Source organism: Clarias gariepinus, chromosome 11 (assembly GCF_024256425.1).
Source record: "Clarias gariepinus isolate MV-2021 ecotype Netherlands chromosome 11, CGAR_prim_01v2, whole genome shotgun sequence".
Lineage (NCBI taxonomy): Eukaryota > Metazoa > Chordata > Actinopteri > Siluriformes > Clariidae > Clarias > Clarias gariepinus.
The window spans coordinates 32,632,501-32,651,127 of NC_071110.1; the positions used below are offsets into that span (position 1 = coordinate 32,632,501).

Below are 18,627 nucleotides of genomic sequence, written 5' to 3' on the forward strand. Positions count from 1 at the left end.
GAACTTGCTTAGCGCGCCAGCGTGTGTGTGTGTGTGTGTGAGAGAGAGAGAGAGAGAGAGAACGAAAACACGTCCCTCCGTGACATTTATGTAACCTACATTTAGCTTATAACTGAGACATTTAGGTGTTTTAGCTCCAAATTCTATTTCTGTACTTGGAAAGTGGGCGTGGCCTAAATCTGATTAAATCAATAATTATACATTATCATATCAGAGTATAAAAATCGCTAGTTTCGCACCTGCATAAAATTCTTAACCTTGGTGTTAGGGAAAACATGAATCTTTGTTGTCTAATACACACACACACACACACACACACACACACACACCTTCCTTAACCGTTTACAAGCTCACAGATTCGATCCCGATCCTTTACTTCAAAGTCACAGCATTCAAGCACAAACTTAGCCAGGTGTAGCCGCTGTTGCTATTATCCGCTCAGACCGAAGCGAGTTTGAATCGCTATTTCTACAATTTTCTCGTACAGTTTTCTCTCCAAAATGACGCGAGATACCTTTCCCTCACTCCCTCCCTCACTCCCTCCCTCCCTCACTTCCTCTCTTCCTTCCGTCCCACTCATGCCCTGTAGGACCTTTCCTAATGGTCTTTTAATTTTTTTTGGAGAGGTTATTTTTAGCTAAAGATAATCGAGGTGGAAACTCCCATCTGTCCCGTGTACAGGCCAGCTGCTCCGCTGCTCCGCTTTTCTTTTTCGCCAGCATAAAAAGCGAAAACCAGGGGGGCAAAAAAGGGCTTTAGCGTGGCGACGGCACGGAGACTGCTGTGGCTAAACGCTAGCTCGGAGCAGAGCAGATGTTTGGAGCTTTAGGTGTTTGAAATGTCCTGCGATGTTCCAGTTTCAGTCTGTTTCCTGGACGTTACTCTCACTCCTGGTTTGCTAATGTTTTAGCCGCTTCGCAAAAGCAATAGCGCTGTGAAGTGAAATGAAATGAAACGAAGACAGCGGATTTTTCTTGATGTGAGTCCTTTATTAAGGATCATTACTATTCTACGCTATGCCAACACACACACACACACACACACACACACACACGTCTTCAATCCATCAACTTCTCTGGCTCTTAAGTTCCCACATGACTTTACAAGAACTTCGACTCTGCTCCTGTTCTCCTCTCAAAGTTTAAAGTGGACTTTCTCCGCTCGTGTCCTCATGTCTCACTCTGCTCACGTCCTCGTTAGGTCGTCCGTCCTTTCCTCTCCCTGGCCTGCGCCTGCCCGTTAATGGCAGCAGATGCAAAATTAATGGCACCAGTGCAGAGCGAGAGTGACAGCTAAAGAGGAATGACTTTGAGCTCGCCATGTCATCTTCATGAAGACTTATCTAGCTAACGGAGAGACAAAGGCGACGACTAGGTCAGCTAACGGCACAACTCTGTCATCGTCATCTGTCTTCAAGCAATGAGGCACCAAAAACCAAAGAATTTTTCACGATGTCTTTCCAGCATCAAGATCAGGTTTTTACGCAAGACAGTCGCTCATTTTCAACCCAGACTGATAACCAGGATTATGTGACATCTGTCTGTCTGTGCACTACTGTTGCTAGCATGCTAAGCCTTTCCCCCTGAACAGCGTCCCAATGTGTTACCGTGCTCTTGAACCATCAAGAATTGGATTTTCTGACAATTCAGCCCTCGCTCAGAACCTGGCTTAACTTTTTAGATTTATTCCTCCAACACCTTGACCTTGAAATCAAACTTATTTAGTTTTAAATTGTGGCGCCACCTATAGGTTTTCTGAAGAGAGTTTGAGCTGACTCCGCCTACACCATAAATTGACCCATAAATGGGCAAGTGGTTGGACAGAGCCTGGGTGTTGGGTGAAACATGCCTACTTAACTACTTAAGTCCTAGTGTTAGCTTAAGTAAAATGCTAAGGTGGCTAACGTTAATTTGCTAGCATTCATTTGCGTTTGACTAAACGCTTCCCATCAACTTCTACATATCTTGTGGTTAGTTAAGCTACAACGATTTCAGTTAGCTCGTTAGCTAAAGTGATGCATAGCAGTTTAGCAGCTAGCGGTTTGACACCTGCACGGCAGCTGTCATTCAGAACAGTCACGCCCCGAATCATGCTTAATTTTATAACCTAAAATAATTTAAACTGATGAGTTACATAAATATTTACCCCTGTAAAATGTCATGAATGGGAAATCTAGCTATTTAGAGTAAAACCGTTCATTTGAGGAATTGCACAATTTGCCATTCTTCTTCTTTTTTTTTTCTTTATAAGTTTCTCGGTAACCTTCTGTGTTACAGATCATTACTACACTGATCATATTTTAATTAGCGAGCTAACTTCAACTTAGGCAGCATAGCTTTATACGGTATTAATTAAATGCAGAGCAGACTGAAGCACAAAAAACACATCAGATAGTTCCTGTAGCTTTGGGATTGGAAATTTGAGGTATTGACCACACCAGAATAATTAGTATAGGAGTACAATGTCGCAGGTCACAGGCCAGAGAGGAAAATCAATGGACCAGCAAACAGGGTCGTCAACAAATCCTCAGGCGTTTTTGGTCATGTTCCAGCTTGGAGTTCCAGCTTGGATTCAAGGGAAGGAGCTGTCAATAAAAATAATGCTAAAAAGCCAGAGATCTGCAGTTTCAGGTTTAAATGAGGGGAAATAAGCAGAGCTCAAAGACTTCAGGCATCTAAGATGGTTTAAATGCCAAGCTAGATGTTCTTTAAGGATGGAGAGGTAGTGTAGAAGTGATAACAGTTGAGATATGCTTTCATTTACTTGTCAGGAAAATATAATAGAGTTCCAATACATGCCAGTTTCTTCTCAGAGCTCCAGGAGAAAACTAGACGCAAACTTCAGCTCACGATATATTTACTGTACTTAAGGTGTCAGTAAAACTGTGATTCTTTTTTTAGCTCTTCTTGGGGAAAAAAAAATAAAACTATTTCATTTAAAGAGCAAGAGACAAGGGAATCAGCTATCAGCATTCCATGTTGCAATGGGGACACATTTGCACTGTGTTTGGAAAATTTTACTTTTCTACTGATCTTTGTACACTATATAGACAAAAGTATTTGGCCAAACCTGCAGTGACATTGTATTGTATCCAAATGCATACTGTACACTTCAATATGGAGTCGGTTCCCCTTTTGCAGCTAGAACAGTTTTCACTCTTCTTGAAAGGCGGTTCACAAGATGTTGGAGTTTCTGTGGGAATTCGTGTCCATTCATTCTGAAGAGCGTTAATCAGGTCAGGTACTGATGTTGGATGAGAAGGCCTGGCTCACAATCTCCGTTCCAGTTCATCCCAAAGGTGCTCGATGGTATAGAGGTCAGGGCTCTGTGTTAGGGCCGGTCGAGTTCTACCACACCAAACTCATCACACCGTGTCTTTATAGTCATTGCTTTGTGCACTGGGGCAGAGTCATGTTTAAATAGAAAAGGACCTTCACCAAACTTATGCCACAGAGTTGTATAAAAGAATAACATTGTCCAAGATGTCTTGGTATGCTGAAGCATTAAGATTGCCCTTTACTGGGGATAAGGGGTCTGATTGAAACACCTGAATTTATAAATTAACAGGTTTGGTCAAATACTTTTGTTCATATAGTGTATATGTTTAAAATAAATCAAGAAAGGTTTTTTCTATACTCCAGCTTAGACAGAGAGTTCTGCCGTACAGAAAGACAGACAGATATGTCTTTGTCTCAGATATGTCTGTCGACCTGAAATAATAATAATATCGCTGGTTACATTAAAGATCAGCAGATTATTTTTATCTTAAACCTCTTAACTATTTAATTACACTAGTACACAACATGCAGTAAATGTGTCACATGACAGGTGCACCACCTTTCAGTCTTCTGCATCATGCATTCAGTCACAGGTGTGAAGGTGTTGCGTCTTTTTGAATGCACTGACTGCACCACGACGAAGCGCTACAGCACACACTTCCACAAGAGCGAGTTAGTCACGTGGCTACAGAGCTCTCCTATAATCTGGAGTCTGGGGGATTAGGGGACTACGAGCGCACGCCGTCTGGCTCTTCACATTCTGTAGCCTTCTGCGTCCAATAACACACACCTGTACACCTGCAGAACTTTCAGATATGATTGCAGCCCTGAATAAAACTCTTGATAACCTCTCTCTCTCTCTCTCTCTCTCTCTCTCTCAAAGTTCAGTTCCAGCTGTGCTTTATTGGCATGAATGTAAAAAAAAAAACATTACTTTGTTGCCAAAGCAATTATTGATGGTAATTACATTATAAATAATAATAAAAAAAACATTATAAACATAACACACCAAACCAAAACACAGTATTGGTGTTAATGTTATAAAGGGTTTATTTTTTTTTACAGTGTGTTATACAGAAATTGTGTGTCCAAAGAAGCTACTTTTGAAGTTTATGCAACATGAAAGTAACCAATCTTGCTTCCTTAAAAATTACAATTTGCTAACTTCATCCGTTTGGCGGCACGTATGAAATCATCTCTCCAAAACGGCTAAAGTTAGCAAATTGAAATTTTTAGGGAAGCAAGATTGGTTACTTTCATGTTGCATAAACTTCAGACGTAGCTTCTTTGGACACACATTTTCTGTCTTATACTTTCTCACTTTAAACAATAATCATTTAAAATGTTAATTTTATTTATTTATATATTTTTTTGAGTACATATACTAAAAGTGGTGTAAGCTTTTAAAAACATATGACCTATAAAGATTAATGCTTAAGTTAAAACATTCCATGCAAAATGAAGGATATTCTCCCAAACAAATCTGTAGTGTCCGTAACCATGTAAAATTCATGTTGCAATTCTGTATCTGAACAATTTTGCGTTTTAGAATAATATACTTTTTTCAGGTTTTTCATGTGAAATCTAAATCGGCCAAGTTTCATCGACTATTGAAAGATTTGAATTCAAAAAAGTTACGGACACTACAGACACAGAAGGGCATGAAACTGTATTTTGCAAATGTGTTTCTTTTTATCTGATAAAAATATAAATGCATGTGCATATTTACAAGAAAACGAGGCATGGATCACGAGACAAGAAGCATTAAGTTTTATATTTAAAAAAAATATGTGTTACATGATCCTGTCTGAAAATGCACTTTTTTTCACCCAGGTGAGACACTTTTTAGCGCCGACACCATGTTTTGGCTGATTAAATACGAAGCATAAATAAAAACCATAGTGGGTAAACAATAAAAACAACATCAACAACTATGTATATATATATATAAAATATAAAACTCCTTGTGAGTGTCTGTGTGCGCGTGTGTGCGCGCGCGTGCATGATCTTGGAATGAAACACAATTCCTTACCTTCCATGCACAAGAGCGCGAGCCACGCAATCCATAAATTGTAGCTGTTCAGCATCGTTCCTTGATTGGTTTTTTTCCCTTGATCTATTTATTATTATTATTATTATTATTATTATTATTATTAATGCAAAAATCAGTGCGTCCAGAGTTTCTTTGTTCTAAAGGACTCCCAGTGCATGAACCAAGTCTTTGTCACATCACACTGCTGTTCTTCATCCCAGGACCTGGACGGATCTCTCACACCGCTGCATGTCTGCGCCACGTCTCTCCACGCGCTCCTCCTCTCTGTGCATTCCGCCGTTACCGGAGGATCACCGACACGTTCCCGCTGTCCCCTTCAGTGTCGCTGCCTCCGTTTGCTCCGCGCATGTCCGCCGCAGGACCAACAATTTAATATTTACAATAATAATATTAATGATGATGTTGATGATGCGGTAAGTAATCACTCCGGCTGCTGTTCATTCTAACGTGGGGGAATCCCGTGCGCGAGCTCCGGGTGAGAACGCGAGACAGTGCATGGCCCGTGCGTCCCGACCGCGCGCGCTCCGGGTCAGATCTGCTGAGAGGCGCGCGGAGCCCGGAGACACACACACACACACACACACACTCTCTCTCTCTCTCTCTCTATCTTTCTGTCTGCGCTGGTGCTGTTGCCGTGGAGACGCAGGTGACGCCATCGGGAGGAAGGATTGGGGTCGAGGGAGGAGAGGAAATGACGCCATCTCGTGGCAACGGAGAGAAACCGCGCGCGCGCGCACACACGATGAAGGTGATGAAAATGATAAGGTAGAAGATTATGATGATGATGATGATGGTGATGAAGATGATCACTAAGCTGGAAGCAGAAGTGCATTGTGGGCCCGCAGTGCTGATGGGTCGTGTCTCCTGATTGCTCAGAAGGTGTTGATTACAGCCATGAATGACACGGTAACTCAGTCTGCGAGTGTTCTGCAAGACAAGCTAAATTTTAAAATCAATTTTACCTTAATAAACGAGTGAAGTCTTGATATACGAGTAGCACGCATGATCTTTGTCTGGTGTCAGGCAGGTGATCACAATTGAGCCGAAGGTTCCTCTCTCTCTCTCGCGCGCTGTGGGATTGTGGGTAATCCTCTCCTATGCTCAGTCTCAGTGCGCGTGCATCGACCATGTGTGTGTGTGTGTGTGTGTGTCTGCGTCTAACTGTTTAACTGTTTACAGGTTTAACTGTATTAATTTTCAAGTTCTGCTGCTTCAGTGTCTTTCGATCTTTGTGTCAGATGTTACTCTGGTATACCAAAGTATAATTACAAGCATTTCATAAGCGTCAAAGACTTTTATTATTGATTACATTAAGTTTATACAGGGAGTCAGTTTTTGCAGTGTTGATCTTCTTTTTCAAGACCTCTACAGTTCACCTTGGCAAGCCGTCAATCATCTTCTGGGCCACACCCTGACCGATGGCGCTACCCATTCTTACATAATCAATGCTTGGAGTTTGTCAGTATTTTTGTGGAAATGGTCTCAGGATGCTTTACCGCTGGGATGACACAGGACTGATGGTAGCACTCACTTTTTCTTCTCCAGACAAGCTTGTTCTCCAGATGCTCCAAACAATCGGAAATGATAATAATAATAATAATAATGATGATAATGAAAATAATAACAAAGGGGATTCTTTAAAGGAAATGACTTCACCCCAGTCCTCAGTAGTCCAGTCCCTTTTGCAGAATATCAGTCTGTCCCTGATGTTTTTCCTGGAAAGAAGTGGCTCCTTTGATGCCCTTTTTGAAATGTATGAAGGTGAGCACTACCATCAGTCCTGTCGTGTATTGCATGACTGAGTGCACTTTTCACAAAGCAGCAGACATTGTGAAAAGTAATATTAGTGTATTTCTCAAAACGTATGGCCATGGCTGTACTGTAGCAATGAGCTTGCTCTAATGCATTATAGTTTCCATAGTAACGGCTCATTCACAGGGTCTCACTGATGTGAGGTTTTAAGTAAGGAGATGTTAATGCGACATTTATGGTAGGAGTCGTCAGTTTGTGTGTGTGTGTGTGTGTGTGTATGAAAAAGAGGGGTGTCATGGTCTGTGTGTGTGTGTGTGTGTGTGTGTTTGTACACTGCAGAGTAAAATGCTGCAAGTTTCACGGGAGTTTGTATATTCGAAGAGCCGCAGCTGCATCAGCAGAATTAAAACTTAGCTTTTCTGTACACTGTTCCTGCAGGGACAGATGGATGTGCACTGTGTGTGCGTGCGGGCGTGTGTGTGTGTGTGTGTGTCGCACACGCCCAATTTTACTGTAGTCAGCTCAATAAAGAGAGGCGTTAAAGCCCAGGTGTGCAGATTATGATTTATTTTGCACACTGACTGTTTTGGCTGTTCTCAGATAAAGAGCTGTCTGTCTGCCTGTCTGTCTGTCGGTCTGTCTGTCTGTCTGTCTGTCTGTCTGTCTCTGCACTGTGCTATATTGTATTGGTTTAGTTTGTATAACAGCTTCAACTCCTCTGGGAAGGCTTTCCACAAGGTTTAGGAGTGTGTTTATGGAAATTTTTGACCATTCTTCTAGGATTACATTTGTGAGATCAGACACTGATGTTGGACGAGAAGGCCTGGCTCGCAGTCTCTGCTCTCATTCATCCCAAAGGTGTTGAGGTCAGGACTCTGTGCTGGCCAGTCATGTTCTTCCTCACCAAACTCGCTCATCCACGCCTTTATGGACCTTGCTTTGTGCACTGGTGGAACAGAAAGGGGCCTTTCGCAAAATGTTCCCACAAAGTTGTGAGCATGAAATCGTCCAAAATATCTTGGTATGCTGAAGTTTTAGGAGTGGCACTTCCACTGGCACTAAGGGGCCGCGACCAAAACCAATCCCCTCCACCAAACTTCACACTTGGCACAATGCAGTCAGACAAGTACCGTTTTCCTGGCAACCGCCAAACCCAGACTTGTCCATCGGATTGCCAGACAGAGAAGCGTGATTCATCCCAGAGAACACGTCTCCGCTGCTCTAGAATCCAGTGGTGTCGTGCGATCCGCTGACCCCGCCCTGTAATTATACGTGGCCTAGCACTTTGTGGCTGAGTTGCTGTCAATTCCAATCGCTTCCACTTTGTTATAATAATCCACAGTAAACACTAACGGTTGACTGTGGAATATTCAGTAGTGATGAGATTTCACGCCTGGACTTATTGCGCAGGTGGCGTCCTATCACAGTACCAAACTGGAAATCACTCCTGAGAGCGACTCCCATTCTTCCACAAATGCGTGTAGAAGCGCTCTGCATGCCTGTCTGCTTGATTTTATACACCTGTAACTATGGAAGTGGTTGGAACACCTGAATGGATTAGGAGTGAATGCTGTACTTTATTGTATATCCTGAGTTTAGTCCTGTGTTGTAAGTGTACCATTGGTTTTCCTGCCTCCTTCTCTCTCCTGACGTCTGAGTACTGCGGTGTTGTAAAGGGGGTGGGGTGTTCAGTGTGGATGATTCCAGAGGAACCCTGAGTGACAGAGATACAGAAATACACATCTAGTGAGAAACCTGCGCTTCCCACCGGTTGGACTTGGACACGGTTAAGAGAACCAAGTAAATCTTTAAATCTAGTCAAATTTAAGGAGGTTTCAGGATAAACCTGTATCCAGACGGAGAGAAAGAGATAGAGAGAGATACAATAAGACACAAAACACAGACAATAGGAAGCAGAAAAGACAAGAAACAAAAAGATTAATAAGGTTTTTTTAGTAAAACAGAAAGAGACAGAAAAACAGAAAGACAAAAACAGTTTATACCCTTGGTATTTTTCCGAACAGTATAACTACCGGTGGGGACCCTGGGACACCCAGGAGGCAATATAGCGTAGAAAGGCCTGGATAAGAGCGTCTGCCAAATGCCTAAATGTAAATGTAAATGTAAATGACTTTCAATGGATCACACTGGTGTCTTTAGATAGAGAGACAGAACGAGAAAAATCTGAAAGGCAAAAACATACAGTGAAAAAAAGAAAACAGATGGGGGACAGAGACAGAAAAATAGGTACATGTAGATATGTCAAACTTATCTCCAGGGGATGAAAAGAGACAAATAAGGTTCACAGGGCTGTACCATCAACCAGGTGTGACCTTTGACCCCTGCGTCTGTAATGCTTCATGTCTTAACTCCTCAGGACTCTTAATCACTTATTTCAGGTTAATTAAACACAAATAACCAGAAGAATTTGTTCCGAGCTTCAGAACTCGACGTGAGGTTCATCACCATCCACAGCCGGCCGTATGGAGTATACGTCTTAAAACCTGCCGTTTATTGGCCTGAAACACAGCGAGCTCGTTCAGGGGACAGTCATGATGATTAAAAAACAAGAATTATTAAAATAATAATTAATATTGTGTGATTTGTTCTCAGTGCACGGGTTAGATGTGTGTGTGTGTGTGTGTGTGTGTGTGTGTGGAGGGGATTTTTATATAATAACGAATAATAAAATGTCTCCACCATGTGGACAAACCAAGAGCTGCACATTGAGGACTTTTAATCACTGTAACACTGAGATACTGTACTGTACACCAACAGAGAATAATAAGAAGAGGAGAGGATGCAATTATTTTGGACAAATTTATTGTTTTAAAATTTTACTACACCATAATTAGAAGCAGATTTTAACAGCAATGATTTTATTTTGAAAAATAAGAGGGGGAAAGAAAAAAAATCTGTCTTCACTCTGGTTGATTTCCTAAAACAGATAAAACAAAGTCAGTTATTAAACATTATTTCTATTATTATTATTATTATTATTATTATTAGTAGTAGTAGTAGTATTTATTTGTGTATGAAAAGTAGCAATTCTATCTATCTATCTATCTATCTATCTATTGATCATCGTTATTTTAATACTTTATTTAGACTTAAACTAAAAAATATTTTGTGTAATTTAAAAGATTAATATAATAATAATAATAATAATGATAATTATTATTATTATTAACAACAACAAGAATAAAAATACAGCCTAATTTAGACTACTGACAAAGACAAAGTTATTAACTTTGTGAAATAATTTGAAGCAAACATATACACCAACGGGAAATAATAAAATAGAAAATGTAACAATTCAGCATTTTTATGAATATCTTAAACGTGCTATATGTTTTAATAAAGTGAGAATTTATTCTTGCCGTTTAACACTGACACCTAGTGGCCACATTCAAACTCACAACAAAACACTTGAGTTTCTCCCTAAAATGACTTTAATAAACCAGAATCTTTTCACATCAATGGCTCAGAGTTTCTTTATCCCAGATTTCAGACTTTGGAGTCGTTCCTTCCTGAATTCCACCAAGTTCCAGTCTGACCTTAACAACATCTTTATCTTTACATGGACACGCCTGTGCAAACTACAGACAGCAACACCCACGACTAGAGAGAGCTTTGGACTCTTATAAAAAATACTTCCTGTTTTATCTGATAAAGGGAATGAAGGCATCAATCACATTTTATTTTAATGAACAAAATCAGTAACGCTGCTTCTTTATATAGAACTGAGTGACATGAGGACACGAGTGTGTGACGCTGCACGCTGAGGCTCGACCCACACATGTAGCACTTTTCACCTTAAACATACAAACTGAATCTTATGCACAACTTCTTTATTTAAAAGCTCTCAAAAGCGTGTGCTCTCAATGTGCTAATTAGCTTACAGCTAGCTCTGCTACATGACAGACAAATGGTATGTTTGTAGTATTTGATTGGTGTAGAAGTAAATCTTATTAAAATATGTAAATACATTTTAGATTTATATCAAAACAATATGAAGTAATCAAGTAATGAAGTTAGCATTTACAATAATTTCTGTATTTACAGCTGACATTTTTACCTTACAAGTGTAAAAGTCATGCGACAGAGATATAAAGCTATGCTACATTTGTAAAGCTATGCAATGAAAGTAAACCTCAGCTAATAAACTCAAACCTTGAGTTTAATATCTTGTTAGTGTTTAGTGTCTTTGTGGACTTGAGCTAATTTTATTGAATGCTCTCATGTATACAAACAGCCTATTAGCTCGCTAGCTAGCACATCTCCTCATTTATGGAATAGTTAGCTGCTATATATATATATATATATATATATATAAGTTTATTTCCTGTTTCACTTTAAACGCTGTTTTCAGGCTAGCAGCAAGTAAACACTACTTACATTAAATGCTAGAATTAAAGTTCAGTGTTCATTACCTAATCCTCGTCACTGGAGGAGGAGCTGTGTCCCCCATGCTTCTTGTGCTCTTTATTCTTGTGCTCTTTAGGCTTTTTGTGTTCTTTATGCTTCTTGTCCTCCTTATGCTTCTTGTCCTCTTTATGCTTCTTGTCCTCTTTATGCTTCTTGTCATCTTTGCATTTTACCTTGTCTTTACACTTCTCCTTATCCTGTTAAAAAAGAAAGAAACAAAAAAAAACATACAGTGAAACCTCGGATTACAAGTAACACGGTTCACGAGTGTTCCACAAGACGAGCAAAGATTTTTAATAAATATTGACTTGAAAAACAAGCATTGTCTTGGTTTACGAGTATCATGTATCACACATGCGCTTCTTAATTTGATGCCGAGCGTCACGTGTACACAATTGAGCAAACAGTTTTTCTCTCTCTTGCGCTGCGGGTAATCATCTCCCCTGCTGGGTCTTAGTGCTCGTCTCTTACTGATATAATCAACATCTGTGTGTATGTTTCTTTCTCATTTCTCTTAATTTGACACACACACACACACACACACACACTCTCTCTCTCTCGCCTTTACTGTGTGTCAGTGTTTGAGTGTGTGTGTTATGTGTGTGTTTCTTTCTCTTGCGCTGCAGAGTGTGTGTGTTATTAGTGTGCGCGGTTTACACTCTCTCTCTCGCCTTTAATGTGTTTGTGTGTGTGTGTGTGTGTGTGTAAAACAGAGAGGGGCTGCTTCACTCACACACAACTGGCACGGTGCCAAATTACACGCATGCACACAGAATACACATAAAGAGAGAGATTTATTGTTGGGATTTATTTGTACTTTTTTAAAAGTAATTTGCAGGTTAATCTGTTTTATTTTTTACTTTATATTTTGTGTTAATTATTTTTATGTATTTTTTTTTTTGGTCTGTGGAACGAATAATTTTAATTTCCATTATTTCTTATGGGAACATGTGCTTTGATTTACTCCCTGTAATGTCAAGTTAATTTTTTAGAACAATCTCTGAACAGTCTTAATGTATTAATGTATTCAGGGGCAGAGCTTTTTTTTTTATTTTTTTTTACAAAGCCCCAAAGTTATGGAATAGTCTTCCAGTTAAACAGTCTCAGTGTTTAAGTCCAGGCTAAAATCCTATTTATTTAATCAAGCATTTTTATAAATAGATTGGCCTTAGGCAAAGAAGCAGTTCTGGGGGACTTATGGACGTAGAGTATTATGGTGAACTGGTATGTTTGGATGCTGTCTTCCTCACTCTCATTGATCACTCAGGTTTGCTGACGGTGAAGTGATTGGTTGCTTTACATCTCAGTTCCCCCTCATGTCTGTGTTTCCTTCTGGCTCCTCCCTTTTAGTTATGATGTCATAGTTAGTCCTGCTGGAGTCCCTGCTTGCACTCTACAGTTTATATACATTCACATTATACATTGTTTAACTGTGACCAGACCTAACTGTTATCTCTCCTTCTCTTCTGCTCTCCTCTTTCTCTCTTCCTGTCTCTCTGTCAAGCTACACATGTCTCTCCTGAGCTGGCAGTAATGCAGACCGCCTCTGCCCTCTCGATTTAAACACATCTCCTGTTATACTGTACCTCCAGCCTCCTTACACAGTATGAGTGTAGATCAATCCCTGCTATCCGTTATCACTTAGATGAGGACGGGTTCCCTGTTGAGTCTGGTTCCTCACAAGGTTTCTTTCTATCACCATCTCAGGGAGTTTTTCCTTGCTACTGCCGGCGTCATTCTTGGCTTGCTCATCCAGGACAGTCTTATCATTTTGATTCACACATTCACATTTCATCAAAACTTCAAATTTGGGGCAAGTATACCCTGGTGGGCGGGGGCAAGGATACTCTGGTGGGGCAAGTATACCCTAATAGGGTACATGTCTTGGTGAAGCAGAAATATCTTCCTGGTTTCAGCATACCTCAGTGAGGCAGGAATACAACTGACAGAGTGGCAGGAACTGACAGCAGCAGGAAACCAGAAACACACCCCTTAATTAAAAGTGCATTGTAAATGCAACTCTGAGTCAAACATGGAAAACAAGCTGTTGCTTGTTCCCATTAAAGGCCCAGGTGTTTGGGGTTGGACTGCCTCACTGCTGACAGGGCATCACTGGACTAGAGTGATGGTACATTTTTCATTAAATACATTAAGACATTAGGATTCCTGAAACCCAGAGCAGCAGAAAGAGCACAAGACTCATGTTGCATATGTGGCTGTCAGCAGAGGCACTGATAGAGTTTCTGGGCCAGTTAAAAACCTAATATACAGGGGGCTCAATCTCGATGAAGCCAACCCTGTTGAAATGCCACCTTTACCATTCTTTAACACTGAGACAGGCACATCTGTTCTTGGTCTGGTCCAATGAAGGAGCTCTTAACGTTCTAGGAACACCAGGGAGGTGAAGAGGAAAACAAGGCAGACATTACAATGCCACCCCAGGGGACACCTCCATTCCTGGAAAAGCTGAAGCATCAAGGGGACATGGAAAACACTCCGCAGAGTGTGAAGGAGGCTAAATAATGACGAGTCTCCAGTTTCAGATCAAAGAAGTGACAACAGTGTCAACTGATGCTCCCTGAACAACAAGCACAAGCTTATCTAGTTAGCTCAGTCTAAGCCAAGTCAAATCTAGTGAGAGGACGGCAAAGCTAACAAGAAAAAGCTAATTGAAGTAAATAACAAAGCAATTAAAAGTATATAACAAGTGTCAGTTAAACTCATACAGTACGTCCCTTCTTCAGCTCTTTGTGTTTTAACCCACAGTGTACATCAGTGAATGTTGAGAATATCATCATGAATAAAACATCTTAAGCACACACAATAAAACAGTTGCTACTGAAAAAGTTTTTTTTTTTGTTTTTATTTTGTTTGTCAAAAATTCACATTGGAAAAGTAAAAAAAAAAAAAAATGATTTAGAAGCTTGAGTGGTTTCCAAAACAATTTCAGGTCACTGTATACTGACTGGTTAGGAAAACACACCAAGAGAGATCAGAGGCGATATTATTTAACTGTACAGACACTGACACAGAGCTTTTGAGATCTCTAAGCCTTTTTATTACCTTGTATAAACTAGAGGAGGATTAGTGAAGGTTTAACCCTCTGGGGTTGCGGATGACATCAGGCACTTTGCGAATGATTATGTAAATAAAATAATATTGTAGCAACTCTGTGCAAAAATGTGTAAATTAATTTTAGATGGTCGTCTTTCCATTAAGTTTCTTGACAAATAAATGTTATGTTATTAATGTAAGGAAAAAAAAATTATGTACGTGCAAGTAAATTGCGGTGTTGCTTCGGGGACAGTGTCATGCTTAGGCCTGCCTGTTCCTGTTCGTGATTAGGTGTGCTCGAATGAGGAAACAAACCATTTTTTAAATATCGAGATAAGTGTTTTGCACCGAAAAATGACTTGTATTATGGAAGCGCGTAATGCTTTTTTTTTTTTTTAGTTTTTTGAGTTGGAGGGCAGAGATGTTTGTGACACTTATCGTGAACTAGGTCAGTTTGACGAATGAACTGATCCAGTCAAAGATGAACCGAGTGATCAATAAGTGGATTTTCTTTTCCTTTTCCCCCACTTCTTTTCATTAATGTCTTGTTTTTTGGGGTATTATAGATTTAGGTATAGGCGCTTTCTTTATTTTCTTTCTTTTTTGGGCAGAGTTACAGTGGATAAGATCCATCTGATATCATCCGGACGATTTTTATTTTATTTCTTTTGCTGTTTGCATCCAGCATTAAATAATTATTTGTGTACAAATAACTGTAACGTGAATTTACGACTGAAAAAGTTACTCGCATGCTCACTTTCCAAAAGGCAGCGTTTATTTTTAGATATTTTATTTATAGCTAAGTTTAAAGGATTGCTGTGCACCACTGGACTTACGTGAGATGTCCTTCTGCAATGATTCTGTAGAAACAATTTACAATCACATCAACAAGCACGCCGCCTGCCGTATTGACCGTGGGAGGAAATGCAAATAAACAGATCTCAGTGTAATATATTAGAAATACAAATGTGTTTTTGTCTTTTGGCTTCGGTGAAGCTGGATCAAAAAAGGAACCACTGGCTTTAAAATCACTGACTTTTCCCCAAGCCCTCCCACTAGCTGTAATTTGCAGAGACAGGTACGGGACAATTTCGTAGAACTCCATGACTGTTCTGGGTAAAGTCTCTCATGACTGTAATACAGCATATTTGCAAAGCCTTCTACCATCCTCAAGGGAGCCTATCAGTAGATGTAAGGATGCTAGCAACCAAGGGAAAGACTGGATTGACCCAGTACATAAAAACAGAGCCAACAAAATAAGAATACAAATGTCTATTTGTTCTTGCAGACTCTAGTAACAGATAAACAGTGGATTTTGTTGCGTACACAAGAAACAATAACTTTTCTTCTGGAATAGAACTTTCACATGACTCCTATCTGTGTTCCATGTGTACATGGACAGTTTCTAGACCAGCATAAAGCTTTACAAGGGACTCGTTCAAGCTGAATATTGGCGCTTGTTGGACAAAGAAGGTAGTGTCCATGAATGAACAACAAAAAAAAAAAGTCTGACAGAAGAGCATTCAGATGGCTCGGAGGTGGTTCATTAGTTTTTGTGAAGTGGATAGACAGTGGAGAGATACCCGTCTACACCAAAATCCACAATATATGGTAGGTGATGACCTGTCTTTTCAACTCATCTAGTACTACAGGGTGGGTGAAAAGTAACTAGTCATTACAATTTGGTAATAAAGTCCATATTTCTAATACAAATTAATTGAAATAAATTGTACTTGTAATTTATTACATATGAACAATGAAAGCAAATCTTTTTTCTTTGATTTTAATGTGCACCAGTGGCATCAACCAGTTTCCTTAGGCTGAGAACCTCCAGTGTGACCTCCAGCATTTTCCAGGACGTTGGCTAGGACAACACAGACCTCATGAGAAAGAAGTCCAGATCTCATTCCGTGTGATTTGTTTTTCTGTGGGACTACGTAAAGAAGAAGGTGTACAGGACAAAGCCCCTGACAGTTTAAGGAGGTTCTCAGTAATATCCCAAACCACTTCTTCAGGAGAAATTCCACCCCCAGCAATTTGAGGACATCATTGCCTAGAGTCTAAATATGGACTCTATTACTAATTTTTAATGCCTAGTTACTTTAACCCTCCCTGATTTCTGCAAAGCATTAAAACCAGGAAACCGTAAAGAAAACTCTTTTTTACATTTTCTGAATTATGCTGTTAATAACGCCTACATTTTGCACAAAGAACTGTCTGCGGTTGCACATCAGAAGCCTCTGAACAACAGGTGCTTCATATAGAGGAACTTGTTTTACATGCTCCAGTTCCTGTAAACCTGTAAAGCCAGATGACAATAAGATGGTGTCATATGGGCGTGTGCGGTGCTGCATGAGGAGCAGGAAGCAAAGCACCCCCATGGAAATGTTGGATCTTTGAAATCTTGGAACTGTTTTCAAGAGCGGCACAAAACAAACACTTGATACTTGTTGTGTTTGAAGTTTAGTTTAGTTTAGTTATAGTCGTCCTGGATGAAGGTTGGTTCACAAATGTTGCTGTTTGTGTGTTTTGTTGTTGTTGTTTTTTGCTGTTTCTGCTATTTGCTGTGTGTGTCTTTATAAAGTGCATAAAAACTAAATTTCATGGTGAAGGGTGTGAACAGCCTGATGTCACCTGAGCCAGCTGTCAATAGGTCATCTCATGTATTATTCAGTGAAACCAAGCCCTTTTACTTTACGCTGAGTAAAATGTCTTTTTGAATGCTATAATTTTCTATTTCACTGTGGACACACACTCAAGATAATCTGTGTGCTTAAGTCCTTTTGTCCTTTCAGTGTTTTTCAGCTTGAGTTCAAAACTGTACATTTTTATACTGTCGAACTCACCTTGTCTTCAGACTTCTTTCCAGATCCGAAGATTCCCTCGACCTCTTTTGCGTCGCTCTTCTTTGCCTGGTCCGTTTCCACAGCTGAGGGTTAGACGGGAAATTACTTAGAGTGTCTTCACTTATAACAAAAATTATACAAAACAAACAAACAACAACAACAAAAAAATACAGTCGTGTGTAAAAGTTAGTATACCCTCAGGCAAAGTAAATAAAATAATTATTTAATTAATAACTATGTAGTGTGTTTGGATTTGCATGTTATTTTTATTAGCACAAGTAACAAAAACAAACAAATAAATAAATAGAAAGAAAAAGAACTAAATATATAATCAGTTAAACAAATAAGTTAATACATCCTTTTATACATACATTTTATATATTTTAAGTTAAGTTTGTTTCATGCTTTAGATGATTTATTATTATTATTAGTAGTAGTAGTAGTACCGATAGTAGTATTTCCGACTTGCTCAATTTATTTCTTTATTTATTTTTGCATGTTTAGATAAATGTTGATTTTAATATTCTATACTTTTCCAAATTATAAACAAAGTAGGACACAAACTTTTGTAGCTCACTGAGTCTGTAAGGTTTCACTGCGTCACATCAGAGACTTTATGTATAAACACACTGAATGATTAATAAACACTGAGTGATTAATAAACACCGAATGATTAATAAACACTGAGTGATTAATAAACACCGAATGATTAATAAACACTGAGGGATTAATAATGAGATTATGAGCGCGAATGAAGCCCGTTAATTCCAACTAAACCGCATAAACTACCCGAGTTGGACATTACTGTGGTTCTGTACCTGCACCCAAGTCGAAGTCCATCATTAGTTTCCTGCTGAGTCCAGAGTCGCTTCTTCAGTGCAGAGGTGAAGTGAAGTGAAGTGAAGATAAACGCGGACTCGCGGAAATAAACAGCGGCGCCGCACCCGAGGCCGCGCTCCAAATCACGTGGTACAGGGAGTACAGTACAGTACACAAGTACACAACAGCTTCAATCTGTTTCTCACTGAACAGCTCGTAATGATGAGTCACACTCCAGGTAGGGAGAAGAGAGGCATTTGGAATTCAGCCGTCAGGATGAGAAAAAAAGGTGACGTCATACACTATAATAAAAATAATAATAATAATAATAATAATATAAACATCAGTAATAGTGATTATTATTATTATTATTATTATTATTCATAGTAATGCATTT

The 18,627-nt window shown here is 39.5% G+C and overlaps 2 protein-coding genes across 2 annotated transcripts in view; both read right to left on the reverse strand.

Annotated features, from left to right (window-relative positions):
* Positions 1-5,836, reverse strand: part of igsf11 (immunoglobulin superfamily member 11) — a 78,941-nt gene extending 73,105 nt beyond the window's left edge. Inside the window, exon 1 of the mRNA XM_053506805.1 lies at positions 5,311-5,836. Within this exon, the coding sequence (XP_053362780.1) occupies positions 5,311-5,365 (55 nt within the window). The 5' untranslated portion in view covers positions 5,366-5,836. The remainder of the gene's footprint in view (positions 1-5,310) is intronic.
* A 4,053-nt stretch (positions 5,837-9,889) lies between these two features.
* Positions 9,890-18,334, reverse strand: wu:fb18f06 (glutamic acid-rich protein). The gene is made up of 4 exons (XM_053507753.1): positions 18,230-18,334; positions 17,412-17,494; positions 11,517-11,708; positions 9,890-10,021 (listed from the first exon to the last, which is right to left on the reverse strand). Exons 1-3 carry the CDS (start codon positions 18,252-18,254, stop codon positions 11,517-11,519), a joined length of 300 nt encoding a protein of 99 aa, XP_053363728.1. The 5' UTR covers positions 18,255-18,334; the 3' UTR covers positions 9,890-10,021.
* Between the last annotated feature and the right edge of the window lie 293 nt (positions 18,335-18,627).